Source organism: Glycine soja, chromosome 11 (assembly GCF_004193775.1).
Source record: "Glycine soja cultivar W05 chromosome 11, ASM419377v2, whole genome shotgun sequence".
NCBI lineage: Eukaryota > Viridiplantae > Streptophyta > Magnoliopsida > Fabales > Fabaceae > Glycine > Glycine soja.
The window spans coordinates 917111-931405 of NC_041012.1; the positions used below are offsets into that span (position 1 = coordinate 917111).

The following is a 14295-nucleotide window of genomic DNA, read 5'->3' on the forward strand; positions in this document are numbered from 1 at the left end:
TAAAAAATATGAATTAATTAGAAGTAAAAATATATTTTAGTAAAACATTAAATTAAAAATAATAATATTAGATTTGCAAAAATATCATTGGACTTTAATTAAAAAACAAAAAAATAATAAACTGAATCGTCTAATGTGTCGATATAAATCACATAACCTAATATGATAGTTGTAATCAATATTTATTTCCATATATTCAATTATAAAATTAAGTTCCAAATGAATTATCAATTATTTCCAATCAATTATCATTTAATTAATTATTAATTATATAAAAAATTATCAGTTACTTATCATTATATCTTATAATAGAAGATTTTCTCAAGTAGGAATTAATGTCATGTTACACCACTATATTCTTTATTTTCCCATCTATATATATTTCATTGATTTTCATCTATATTTTTTAATTTATAAAAACACATTATCATATTTAGTTATAGTGATTATATAGTAATTAAGGATACTATAGAATTAATTATTTGTAAAAGAATATACAAGCGATAAAAAAATCCAAAAGATAAAAAAGAAATTCATGTTAGAGAAACTTACTATTTCTTTTTATGTTACTCGTAGTGGAGAATATAAAAATTAATAAAATAATTTAAAAGTATTGTTGAATAAATTCTGAATAAAATTTCAACTTGTTTGGGCAACTACTGCGTTCTAATTCTAGCGTTTGACATTTGTCAATGCACTTTGTATGACTAACCAGTAACCAATCCGCGGCCTACAAGTTCGCGATATGACGTTTGTTTCTCTCAATTCCGCTTTCCAAATGTTCAACGGGAATTTATCTCTCACACCTCTACATTTAAAATTTACTTAAATTATTTTTTATTGAACCATAATGCATAATTTTAATTTTATAACTTTTAAAACAAATAGTAAGACCTGAAGACAAGACACCAGTGACCAGAAATTGAATATTGAGGAAGAAAAAACACGAAACATTAATTTAAAATTTGAAACCAGAATATTCCATTATTCCTTTCCACTATTCGTGTCTGAGACGCGTTATTCCTTTATAGCAACATTAGTAACCGGACACGGGTAATATATCTTTTATTTTTTTAATAAATGGGTAATACTCGAACATTATATACGTTTTTTTGGAAGGCATATTATATATGTATTTATAAATATAAAAAAAATAATTTAATTGCTAAAATTAGTTTATTAATAATAAAAATATTTGTTTGTGAGTAAAATACTAAAATTATATTTTAACTTGTTTTAAATATTCTAATAATTTAACTCAGTTGATTAAATGATACGTAATTTCTTGAGTCTTTCTTTAATTTCTATAAAAAAAACACTTTTACACACATATGAGACAACGAATTACCAAAAGCTAACAATTTCCCACCTCTTTGTAGAAATTTTAGGGGAAAAAAGGCAATATCTTAAGAATATAAAATATACTTTTAAAATTTATTATGGATAAGAAATACATTTAAAAAAGAAGAATATCTTAATATTCCTCTAAAGAAAATACATATAATGTTGATTATGGATAAGAAATAAAAATTACTAATAGAAAAATGTTACAGAAAGATATAGAAATATACCTTGAAGAATCTGTATCTTAAAAGTTAAAACACCAAATGAAGACGACAAAAAAATGTAATAAATCTGGCTCTAATTAAGAGCGTGGGTGCCTTTAAAAAAAAAAAAAAAAAGAGTAACGGCGTGGGTGAGGAAGTGAACGGGACGTTAAATGTTAAGAAGGACTGTTATGCGTACGTGTTAGGTACGAAAAGCGAAGGGGCATTTGCAGCACCTGTCTTGTGTCTACCTCCACCCCACCCTTCTTGTCATTATTTTTGTGTATAAATATATATCCATTTTCAACCAACAACACATCACAAACCAAACAACTACTAACACATACACTACTCTCTCTCTCTCTCTTATTGTATGGCCGCCAATTCCAGTAGCCGAGGGATCACCGCCTTAGGGAAGCGAGTCGCCAACCGGATCTGGACTTCCAACGCACCTCCTCTCACTTCAAGGTGTTCTCCTTTTCCTCTTCACTTACCTTTCCCTCTTTTTTCTTTTAATTGTTGTGATGCTTGCTAATGTTATGATTTTTCTCGCTTCCCGAGTTTATTCTGTAAATTTTTTGTCCCATTATTATCTACTAAGATCATGATGCCACTTATTGTGTACTAGTTAGTTGGTTCATCAAACTGTGACTTCAATTTATGATCTATTTTTTTGTGATCTGAGCTATGAATTCTGTTAAGTATGTTGAAATAAACTAGATGTTTAAAGTATGAGTTTAACTTAATCCAAAAATTAACTCAATGGATGAGTATTCTACCTCTTGTATATTTTAATTTGATTTTATTTTTAATCTTGTTGGACTTAATATTTTTTCTAATAATTACTGATTGCTTCACGCTTCGTACGGCTCTTCATAGCGAAGAGTAATTCATGATCATTCGGAGATCACTATGTCGTTTTCTAATATTACGATTTTTTTTCCCGCATACATATACACAGTTTTTTGGTTTTTGCCTTTTGCTGGAAAATTTATACACGCGGTTGCTGAACTCATCTGTACAAGCAAGAATCCGTATGGAAACTGTATTTTTCTTATCCTATCTCTCGAAATGCTTATAATCTTTCCCATACCTTATTTGATTGATTCCACTAATCATTTTTTGGGTGACATCATCTTCTGGGTTTGTGTGCTGCCTTTATTATATTATATTGTAGTGGAATGTCCTATCTCCTTCCATCTTGGATTGTCCTGCACCGATATATATGATGACATGATCTTTCATCCCCTTTGTTGATTCAGTTGGCGCCTCCATACCTCTTCATTATTTGTTTTTGTTTTTATTTTTTTTTTTGTTTTGTTTTCAAGTTCCCCCTTCCGAGAGGCATTGAGCATAAATTAAAACGAATAAAAAAGTAAAAAGCATCTTCTTCCTTGGTCGCTGTTATCTTTATCTTTCTGGATGTGTACGAAACGTATGATTTGACAAGGGAAAATATCGAGTCCGTGGTTGGAGGTGAAAGACAAACTAAAAAGAAAAACAAATGAGGATAATTGTTTTCCAACTCATCATCCTCATCCCACCCACCCCATCCTTTCCTTTTCCGTGAGTGTTTGTACCCTGGGACACTATATCAACTTGTTTCTTTTCACTTTGCAACATTATGCCAACTTTTATTAATTAGTTATTACTGTTATAAATTTTAATGTTATTTTTTAATCGACAATCTGTGCAATATAAATTTGTGCCTTTCTCTATCCGTTAGGGTAAATGTTGTCTACCTTCAACTTGTGCTTAATAAATAAGAAATTAATTACTTTGATTTTTAAAAGAACTATGACTTGCAGTTGGTGGTTTATTTTACCCATAATTCAATCACCAAGATGGATAATTATTGTTTAAGATAGATATTTTGTTCTAATTTAATTTAGCTTGCATGAAAAAATTTCTATGGACGTGGAAAATATATAAACGATACGATAAGGCTAACCTTTGGTAGGTGGGGCCTCTAGTATTGATGGTGGAAGATTAGAAAGGAACCATGGGTTGTTTTGTTTCTATCTGGCCAAGAACTTCCTTTTAGTTAGCGGATCTTTCTATCCGTACTACGTATTAACATTTTTTAAGTATTCTCTTCAGATTAAAAACCTATGGCTCTATACGGATTTTGATTCTCCGTAGTTATAAGTTGAACTGCTCCAGCATCAATCTCATCCATTCTATTTATTTTCGTACATAATAAATCAACATTTAAAGTTAAATTTTAATGGTAAGATTTACAAGTTCACGGTTTTCAGTTTCTTTTGAATTCGTTTGTTGTTATCACTCGTATGGCTTTATATTTCATGTGACTTTAATTTTCTTTGTTATTTGTACCCCAATGTCGATATTTCCACACTGTCACCCTTATTTATGTTGGCGCATGCGCGCAACTTTTGTATATATAGTCTGTTTTTTAATTGATAACATCAATTGAATGGCTAATGTTTGTTAATTAAAAGTGATATATAATTATTCTGATATGCAACTATACTATTATTACGAATCCAAATAAAAGTACATTGAGCTTTCTCTTTCTTTTAGAACTTTGTTTATAAACACATTTGTGTACTTATTCTGTTATTGAATTATTAGCTATAATAGCGGCATAATGTCCGTCCATAGTGCAAATAGAGTATTTGCTAATGCGAAGTGACACTTCCCGTATACCAAATATCAAATATATTGGACAAATAACATTTAGAACAATTAACAGTGCCAGACCCAGTTAACTGTACTTATTAACATTCAGAAGTCAGAACAGACGCTAGTTCCATGCTTTCAATCAATTTATGTTTATTTTTCCCAATCATGATGTCATGGGACTGGCTGCTAAAAACTATTATTATTGTTTTGTCAACCCGTCCAAGTTCTAATCTTGGAGTTGAATAATCGACTTATATAATGAGTGTGATGATGGTTATGAAGTTTTTTTATTATGATTTTTCTATTTTCAAATCGACTTGCGATAGCAAATTGCAATGTCATTAATTTGAAAAGTGTGTTTTTAAGAAATTTGGTGTCTGTTTTTCTTTCTTTATATATCAATTTGTAAGATTTGAGATTTATTGTTCTTTGTGAATAATACCAATATATTCATCGAATATCTTTTAAATGAATTTTTAATATTAAAAGTATAATTGTTTAAATTTTAATAAAATATGATAATGTTGTATTTTAAAGTTTTGTTTTCATGGACGAACAATGGACCCGCGTGGAAAATGCGTATAGAATACTTTAATTGCGATTAGTAGTTGGGTCGGTTGGTGGTCCAAATCTCGATAAGCTGGTCAACTTTTTGTTTTGTCGACACCTAACCATGATATGTAAACTATACAAGTGGTACGACGTGGATAGTGGAGTGAGTATAGCTAATAATAATATGGTAAATATTGGTTATTGTTATTTGATTGCATGAAATACAAAGGAGTGATGATTGAATTAATTGCAGGAGGGGAGCATACAGTAGCGGCTCAGTGTACGACAAGAACCCTGATGATGAGATCCAGTCTGGGCAGGTCCCAGACGATGTGATCCAGGCGGCAACACAATCCGGCAAATACTGGGCCCCACATCCACAGACTGGGGTATTTGGGCCCCCCGGAGGAGGTGACCAAACTGCTTCTGCCATTCACTCTGATGCGCTGGAGGAGAAGGCCTGGTTTCGCCCCACCAGTCTCGAGGATTTCGAGAAGCCTCACACCCTTCCTTAACAACCATTGGAGGACATCATATTATAATACTAAATTAAATAAACACTGTGTCAGCCTCTCAGGTGTGTCCTTGGTTTCCTTCCTCCAACTAGCTGTTTAATTACTCCTCAGCTTCAAACTGCACTGCATGCTCCGCTGTACCGGAGCATACCAGTAACATGAACTACCTTATGCATCATGTATTTCTCTTTTCATGCAACTTTAATGTTAGACTTATTATTATTATCATGCTTATTGCTACTATATGCATGCTCATCTTCTGCCCCGCTCCCTAGCTAGCACAAAGTGATATCGACCATTAAACTCTGTTTTAAGCTGATACTTTCTTGAGAAGGAAACGGGATTACATGGCAAGTAGTATTCACTTAATATTTCAAATCAAAGATACTCTCTAATCTCTATATTTCAATACCATTGAAAACTAGTAATAAATAACTGACCCTTTAATTTTTTACAAGGATTAAGTAAAGTAATAAATAATTTTATCAAAATATCTTTATTTTCTTAATTTTTATAAATGTACTTTTAACTTATTACAGTATGACCCTATTTTCTTCACATGCGTTAGTTATTTATTACTTATTTAACGGACTACTATCATTTTAGTTTTCCATTAGTTTACCTTAGTTAACGGGATATTCCCCCTAATATTAACTGATGTCATCAGCGAGAGAGAGAAAATTTGAAATAGTATTAAAAGATTACTATGTTCTTTTGATAAATTGAAATACTATTATGTTGACTGTCACTTAAAACTGGAAAACGTCAATTAATATAATTTGTTTTTAATGTTAAAACGTCAATTAATCAATTTGAACTAGAGGGACTGGTAACTATCTTCATTAACATTACAATAAATGAAGTTAATGGGCAATTATGGAGGAGCAAATCAAAATGTTTTCTAACCTATAATTCTAAGTTCTAACCACGTGCTAGTTAGAAAACTTGGAACACAACATTATTACTTTTTGGAAAATACAATTATATTCTGTTTCCTATCAGGTATTTTCTTTTTGTAATATTTTAAAGAATAACTATAAACTTGTAATGCCTATAATTGATATATAAAAACAAAATTTGATGATTCACGATCTTACTAATTAGTCTCTCTGATTTAAAATATAAGAAGAAGAAAAATAAGACTAAAAAAATTAGTTAATCATATTTAATTATAACAATTTTAATTAACTTTTTTAACTTATCCTTTACTGAAATTTGATATTAAAAACATAAAAAAATTCTTGAATGAAAAGTATTTTAATAATAATAATATTAAGTAAGATAAAATTAATTAATTTTTTTTATATTTGATATTAGAGAAAATATGTAGTAATTTTATGTTGTATTTTATATATATTTTTAATATAGAAATGATCGACAAACTAGGGAAGAGGGAGGGAATCAGAATGTAATGAACTCAACTAAAAACATTTGATAAGAAATATTGTGCAAGTCTGCAAGATGTGAACTGAATACTAACTGTACTCTTGAGATAATGGGCCATTGAAATTTAACTCACAGAAACGGTACTCGGAATAATAATGATCAAGATTTATTAAAATAGTTTGGATCTGGATCCCAACATATAACCTATATATTAAATCAACTTACTAGTTTAAATCGGTTTTTCGTGTTCTGACAGATTGATCCAAATCAATGGACAACGCAAATCAATAGCAGCCGCATATAGTTGCAGTAGTAGAAAGGCACATGGCTTTTCCAAAGCGTATAATGTATCAAGTAATCTTCTGAAATACTATTCCGTATTCACCACATTAAAATGGACAGTTTATCAGCCCTAGCTGGAGTTATCTTTTATACCAGAAAAGAAAACGATATTTAATTGTTCATACAGTCACTTAAATATGCAAGAATAAAATAAATATGCATTAATACATCAAGTATTTTAGAAATAATAATATTACATAAGATAAAATTAATTAAAAAAAATTATATTTGATACAGATAAAAATATGTAACAATTTGTTCATACAGTCCTAAGGGACTTTGTTGCACTAGCTGAATACACCTATCTAAAGATAGGAAAAGACAAGTAAAAGATATGACCAGATATATCATGACAGGAAGAGAGAAGAAAAAGATACAGAGAAAAAAAAATGAGGTTTCGGTAGAGGTAGAGTAGGTGTATGAAAAGCATTGTTTTTTATACTATGGCACCTTCAATATCATCTAGTAAACAGTTATGAGCTAAACACCAGCCGTGAAAAGAATCCACGATGGTAAAAGTATCATAGCAACTGAGCAACATTAAGACAACGCTATAGTTTCATTAAAACGCTTCAAAACTAATCGTGCAGCTCAGTGGTACCAGCATCGAGCATGAAACTTGAGTGAATCTTCCAAGTTTAGTGCTTGCTTCTTTCTTTGTCATCATCTAAGTCTTCATTCAAGTGCTGACGGGGTTGTAAAGGCCTCTGTGAATCTTCCCAACCTCCAATATCACTTGATTGTTGTTGAGCATGTAGCAGGTTCTTCTTTTCTTTCTTGATTCCCTTAATTACAATTCACAACAATTTCAAATTAACCACGTTGGAGAAAAATCCACAACTTATTTACAATATGCTACTAATATATGTTAACAGAGCAAAGAGCAGCTCTTCAGACAATTCATGATGCAGATTTAAATGGCCTTTCTTTCTATTATTTGATGATAGCTGATCTGCGACATTCCTAAATAGTTGAAACCACTGAATATCTCCATTTCTGATGCTTGCTTCCAGCTGTAAAGTGAATTATTCTATCAATACGAAAACAATAACAGCTACAAGAAATATTAAAAAACACTGGTCTAAGCCAGTCCACTAGATATTCTCAAGGCTAGTTATTAAGCTCTCAGAAAGTTTTAGGACATGTTTGGCTTTCAGTTGGGAGGTCCTAAAAGTACATTAAAAAAGTAAAATTGAAAAAGTCTCTTGTTTGATTTTTAGTTGGATCTGAGAGTTTGAAATAGAAGCAAAATGAAGGTTGGTTTCGCAAATTCATTCAACATTAATTTTGCTTAATCAAGGTTAAAAAATAGTAGCAAGCTCGAAGGGTTGTAACATGGGAAATGTAAGTATGAGAAAAACGTAATAATGATCTTGAACCTGAATGTGATCATGATGGCTGATTCCAAAACTCAACTAAAAGAGACTGAAAAGGTGAGGATGTGTTTGTATCAGAGTAAAGAGAAAGAGGTGAAGTCAGACACCCACCCCACCCACCTCTCCACCGCCGCTTTGTCAGCGAATTGGGTTCAGTGATGTCACTCCTGCACTTCAGTTCAGTCAAGGCCCTGCCCCTCAAGCCAAATGTTAATTAGTGATATTCATTATGAAAATAAATTTCTATATTGAAAGTCATAAAATTGTGTTGATGATTACTGATTGAACATTTAGGGACAGTTTTGTAGTGATTTTTTCATCTAATTCTCCAATTTTTAATCTCTTGCCAATTAATTACAAATTAGTTAAACTATGACAAATTACTATTGTTGACTTATTTCATAGGAAACCGATAGATACACCCCATTCTAATACTATTGAACATTTAGGGACAGTTTTATAGGCCATAAATTTTCATTTTTTTAATAATCCTAACTTGAAAACTTAGTTTTCCAAATTTGATATACATTTTAAAGAAATATATTCTTGAAAAATTATAATTCATGGGAATTATTTTTAATTCATATTTCCACAAAAATATTCTTCTAAAGGAAGTGATAATCTTATTTTCTTAAGTTTAATTTTTTTTTATAATAAAAATATCATGTTACTTTTATTAAATTATTTAATATGATAAATAATTAAAATTGCTTGTAAAAATATCATATAATTCTCTAATTCCTACAAAAATTATCTAAATTTTTTTAATAGTCAGTCAAATAAATTTTTTTCATTGGTAGGAAATATTATTCTAAGGATTCATGATTACAATGCATGAAAAATATTCTCCTCTACTAAATGCCCCTCAAGAGATTTTTAAAAATATTGAGAAAGAAAGAAAATATAATAAGATCAAAATAAGTGTTAATGTGATATTTATTTTATAATATACCGTAAGTATTGGTATTTGACATAAAAATTAATATACTAATAATAATAAATTGTTGGTCTGATTTAAACTATACTCAATTTTTTAAAATAAGATATTGAATTCAAACATCCAGAATAAAAAGACATAAATCATGAAAAAATTCAATATATTTTACTTTCTTAAATCCTTTTCTTATAAATTGTTATAATTTTTTTAAGTGGTAGTTTTTAATTCCTTTCCATGAAAATATTACATGAGTAATGCTTACATATAGCAAAATGCATGGATACGTTTGGTCAGCCCAAATTTTATTAGCCAAACCCGACACTAAATTAGGCCATCAGACCTGATTAAACCCAATAAAAAATAAAATTAAACATATTTTAAATATAATTTTAAAAATATATACAAATTTTGAAAATACAATTAAAATATTAATAAAACGGCTCAATTTTTTCGAGCCTGCATGTTACAAGATCAACATGATCCATTAGCATTAAGTCGGGCAAATAGTCTCATTTTTTTTAAACTAATTTTTAGATCCAGCCTTAACAATCGGTTCTTCGAGCTCAATTTGCCACCAATTTGTAACACAGTAGTTAAACAGATTTTTTTTATTTATTTATAAAAGATTGTTTAGAAAATCTTAATTTTTAATCATGTGTACCAAAAAAACTTTTATCAATATTTTCATGATCGTAGAGTATAAGTGTGAGGTGAAAAAATTCGTAATACCTTGAATGTAGGTTCAACATCATATAAGTGAATAAAAGATTCATAAACTCTAACCGGTTGAAGGGTGATATCCAATTCACTTATATAATTGCTCATGGTTCATTGGTATAAATTTCTCCGATGTTTAATCCCCTCGGATTATACGACAATTGGTATCAAAATTGATGACAAGTGTGATGACAGCGATGGATCCTAGGCCTGAGGATTTCTTGTATCAAAAGTTTTCCTGGAGGTGGATTCATGTGATGTGTCCCTTGAGTGGAGTGACGGTGCAAGTATCTAAAGCATGCAAGCTCTAGTGACCCCATGGAATATTCCTGCATAAAAAATGACTTTTATTCAAAGAAAAAACTATCATGGAAAGAGATTCACATATGAGGGAAAGATTGTTGGAATACAAGTATTAAATGAATTTCACGTTGTATACGAATAAAAAGGTTGAACACGATATGAATAAAGAAAATACTTGTAAACATAAACATTAAGATTTTGGATTAAAGTATGGTGTCAAATTCACGAATATGATTGCTCAAAACTTTGTTTAAGACGTATAACTTCACTTGTTTAATTAAATAGTTTTTTTTATAAAAAAAAAACTTTGAATTTAACCTATTTGTTAAATGAGCTGCCCGGACCATAAAATAAAATTAAAGTGGAAACGCGAAGCTTGAAGTGAGCAGCACGCGGGAGTAGAGAATAGAGAAATCTGTCTCTGTCTTAACACACAAAGACAAAGGAACGAACTCATCCCATCCCGACAACAACGCACTTTTTTTATAGCTCGCTTCTGTTTCTCAACCTTTCAAGGTAAACCTAATTTTGATTTTCGTCTATGATTCACCCTTTCTCTCATTACCAATGTCTTTATTCTGTTAGAATGAAGGTTTGGCTCAGATCTGATTTCGCACAATTTTATGCTTTTGATTTCTCCCCTTCTCTCATTATCATTGTTCGCACGATGATAACTATGCCATAAGTATGCCATGATAAATAATAGGGCGCGTTCTGTTGATCGTTTAGCAAAGATCATTATAATTTGAATTTCAGCTGGGTTCATGGTAAATTTCACGTTTAATCAAATTTTGGAGCATTACGTCAAAAGATTGAATGGGAAAAAGCTGGGATTTCATGTTTTCCATTTATGTTTGATAAAATGCTTTGAGGAAGAATTTTGATTAATCGTTTTTTTTTTTGTAGAAGCAATATGAAGAACCAACACGGTTATGTGCCACCTGCTTACATACCTTTGGGGCCGTCGGATTCAGAGGCAGTGGATGTCTCTCTGCTTCAGCGTTCTAGTACCAATGGATCAAACCAAATGCAGGCTCAGTGGTCTTCTGGAATCTGTGCTTGTTGCGATGATATGCAGAGTTGTATGCTACTTCCTTACCCTGTGACCTCATTTTAATACAAAGGTGCCTCTTGACTATGTTTATTTGGTTGTGTTGTGTCCTTGTTCATTTGATCCTAATCACGTTAAGTATCTTCTATTTTAAATATTAGAGACTCCTGTTAATGATATGATAAAATCAAAATGCAATCAACCACTGGCAAAACAATAGCAGGGGCATCATAGCACCATCCTGCCCCTTTTTTCTATAAAAAAAAACATAAGTATCATGGCTGTACTGTAACATAGTTGAGTTTCAAAATTCTATTTTTTGATTTTTACTTCTGTCATATTCATGTTTGTTAAAATCTTTTGTTCAACTTTTGAGGGTGCCTTGGCGCAATGGGGTAAAGGTTGTTGTCTTATGACTTATGAGTCACTGGCTCAAATCCTAAAAACAATCTTTCTACCTGTGGGAGGGTAAGGTTATGTAAGTCTACTCTCCCCTGACCCCACTTGGTGAGAGGCTTGTGCACAAGGCCACCCTTTGTCCAACTTTTGCTATCAGTGTTCTGAATGTGGAAAATTCTCCATATTTTATGATAAAACTCTTTTATGTAAAAGCATATGAAATCCTTTCTTTAGAACCTTGAGAGTAGTATTTTACACTCTATTATTATTCTTTTATTTTCTATCAATCTTGGATGATTTTTATGTTATTTCTTTAGGCGTGTATTTTAATACAACAATAAGGAGATCAGTTACAGTTAATTGACAACTCATTATCTTAAATTTTTGTTGGTGGATTGCAATAGATAGAAGTTTAAGACTATTGCTGCTTTGCTTCTGTTGGTGTGAATGAGGTTGAGGAATTATATCATGGAAATCACAGCAACAAACTGAGAAATAAAGAACAGGAGGGGAACAATGAGGATTACGATGGAAAAGCTCTTAATTTTATTTAGGCATTATGTTAGCCTTTATATTGTGTTTGTTGTCTAGCCCATGTTAACAATATTAATTATGTGAACTCTTAACTCATTGAACTTATTTGTGGTTGCTGACTAGAAAAATCTTTTAATGTATTGTGTTCTATTTCACACCAGTTATTTGATATACACACAATAATAAGGGCATGGAGTACACAAAATGCACCAACATTTTGCTCCATAATTAGTAAAAGAACTTTTTCTAGTAAAGAGCATGTTAGTTCTAAACTTCAAACATTTAAATTTAAATTTGCTACAAAAAACTCTTGTTTTGTCTTTTATGATAGTATGTTATTTATCATCTATGCAGGTTGTATTGGTTGTCTTTGTCCTTGCTTTCTCTTTGGGAAGAATGCAGACTTTCTGGGTTCTGGAACTTTCCTGGGATCATGTGTGACCCATTTTATATTATGGAGTGTGGTTAATACAGCCTGTTGCTTATTAACTGATGGCTTGTTTTGGGGATTACCTGGATGCCTTGTTTCATGTTATGCTTGTGGCTACCGCAAGGCTTTAAGGTCAAAGTATAATTTGCCGGTAATGCTATTACAATTATGCTTTGCATTGACTCTTGTACATTATTTTCCTTCTATTTTTCATTTTTGTTGTGGTATTCCAAACTTTTGACAATTCTGTAGCCACAGCGCCTGGAATTCAAGTTTTGTATTTTGCTATTGCACTGTTGCTTTTCAAGAGACTAGTTAATGAAATTTAATTAAAATTATAAATGGTTCTTAATTGCAGGTTAATCAGTCTGTGTATTTGAAATTTAAAATACATCTAATATTTAAATGAGATAAAAAAATGAAAGAAAATATTTCTGCCTTGTGGTAGATCTATAAGGCAGTTTGAAGGATGATATGCCTCAAGTCCCATTGCCTGTGCTTTTCTGATTAAGGAATCAGCCATTTTAGAGATAAATTAAATATACTTTTTCAACTTGCTATTTATTCATATTTCACAGTACTCAAAGGTGAAAGAGCAGTTTCTTGATTATGAGGAAGGCAGGTTTCTCTTAAAATGCTTCTGGTACTGTGAAACACTGCTAAACGAGCATTCGCCTAAAGTATTTTCCCAGTTGCATAACAGTTCCTTGTGTCAATCTATACTTTTTAATTTGCCTATGGTAGACATATTTGAGTATTTTATGTGAATTGCCCAATCTAAAATATTGGATGTCTCAAAACAAATGCCGTGATGATTCTATTGTTTCTATGCTGTAATGATGTTCTTGCCTTGTAGGAAGCACCCTGTGGGGATTTTGTTACCCATTTTTGCTGCCATCCTTGTGCCATTTGTCAAGAGTACCGTGAGATACGTGAAAGATCTGGGGATTGTGAAGCCACAGACTTGAAGCTAGCTGTAGTTACAGCTCCGCCAATTCAGACAATGCATTCTGATTCTAAGCAGTAATACTACTGCTGTTCTCTCCCTGCACAATGACCGTGTTTGATCTGAAGGGTTGCAAACTTGACTGAGGCCTGTGGTTCACTCAAAATTACAGTCCCAAGTTAATGTAGTTATACTATAATGCTGATGATCGCGTTTTCTCAGTTTTACCTTTTTAATTTTCTTAGAGAAAACTAGAGGAATGTCATATAGCCAGTTGTACATGAAAATTTTAGTGCGTTTAATGCCTAGTTGCATTACTTTTTTTTAGTGTCACCTTTACCCTTTATACTCTTGAAAGAAAAGTGAAACAACTTATGCCATGGCATTACCTAATTTGTTAATTTGGGGATCATTCTAACTTGCAATTTCACTTAGTTATTTATCATTGCTATGCCTCTCAGTGGGTGAGTTAATGAAGGTTGCCGCTGTACCTTGTCCTAATTGAGATTCAAGAAACCTCCAAAGCCAGTACAGGCTTAACATTGAAAAGAATTCTTATAGAACAAAAAGCTAGTAGGTTAAGACCTTTTTGCGTTCATGTAAGAATTACGTAA

General features: G+C 31.4%; 2 protein-coding genes across 4 annotated transcripts; both read left to right on the forward strand.

Annotated features, from left to right (window-relative positions):
- The first annotated feature begins 1756 nt into the window (after positions 1 to 1756).
- LOC114375479 (late embryogenesis abundant protein At5g17165-like) lies at positions 1757 to 5503 on the forward strand. Its single transcript, XM_028333264.1, has 2 exons — positions 1757 to 2015; positions 4999 to 5503. The coding sequence occupies exons 1-2, from the start codon at positions 1921 to 1923 to the stop codon at positions 5258 to 5260; spliced, it is 357 nt and encodes a 118-aa protein (XP_028189065.1). The 5' UTR covers positions 1757 to 1920; the 3' UTR covers positions 5261 to 5503.
- A 5169-nt stretch (positions 5504 to 10672) lies between these two features.
- LOC114377584 (protein PLANT CADMIUM RESISTANCE 10-like) lies at positions 10673 to 14093 on the forward strand. Of its 3 annotated transcripts, none has more exons than XM_028336169.1 (4): positions 10673 to 10837; positions 11228 to 11403; positions 12660 to 12886; positions 13592 to 14093. In XM_028336169.1, the coding sequence occupies exons 2-4, from the start codon at positions 11235 to 11237 to the stop codon at positions 13760 to 13762; spliced, it is 567 nt and encodes a 188-aa protein (XP_028191970.1). In that variant the 5' UTR covers positions 10673 to 10837; positions 11228 to 11234; the 3' UTR covers positions 13763 to 14093. The 3 variants fall into 3 exon arrangements, with proteins under 3 accessions (XP_028191970.1, XP_028191972.1, XP_028191971.1); XM_028336171.1 differs by having other exon boundaries at positions 10835 to 10913; XM_028336170.1 differs by lacking the exon at positions 10673 to 10837 and adding an exon at positions 10929 to 11088.
- Positions 14094 to 14295: the final 202 nt, after the last annotated feature.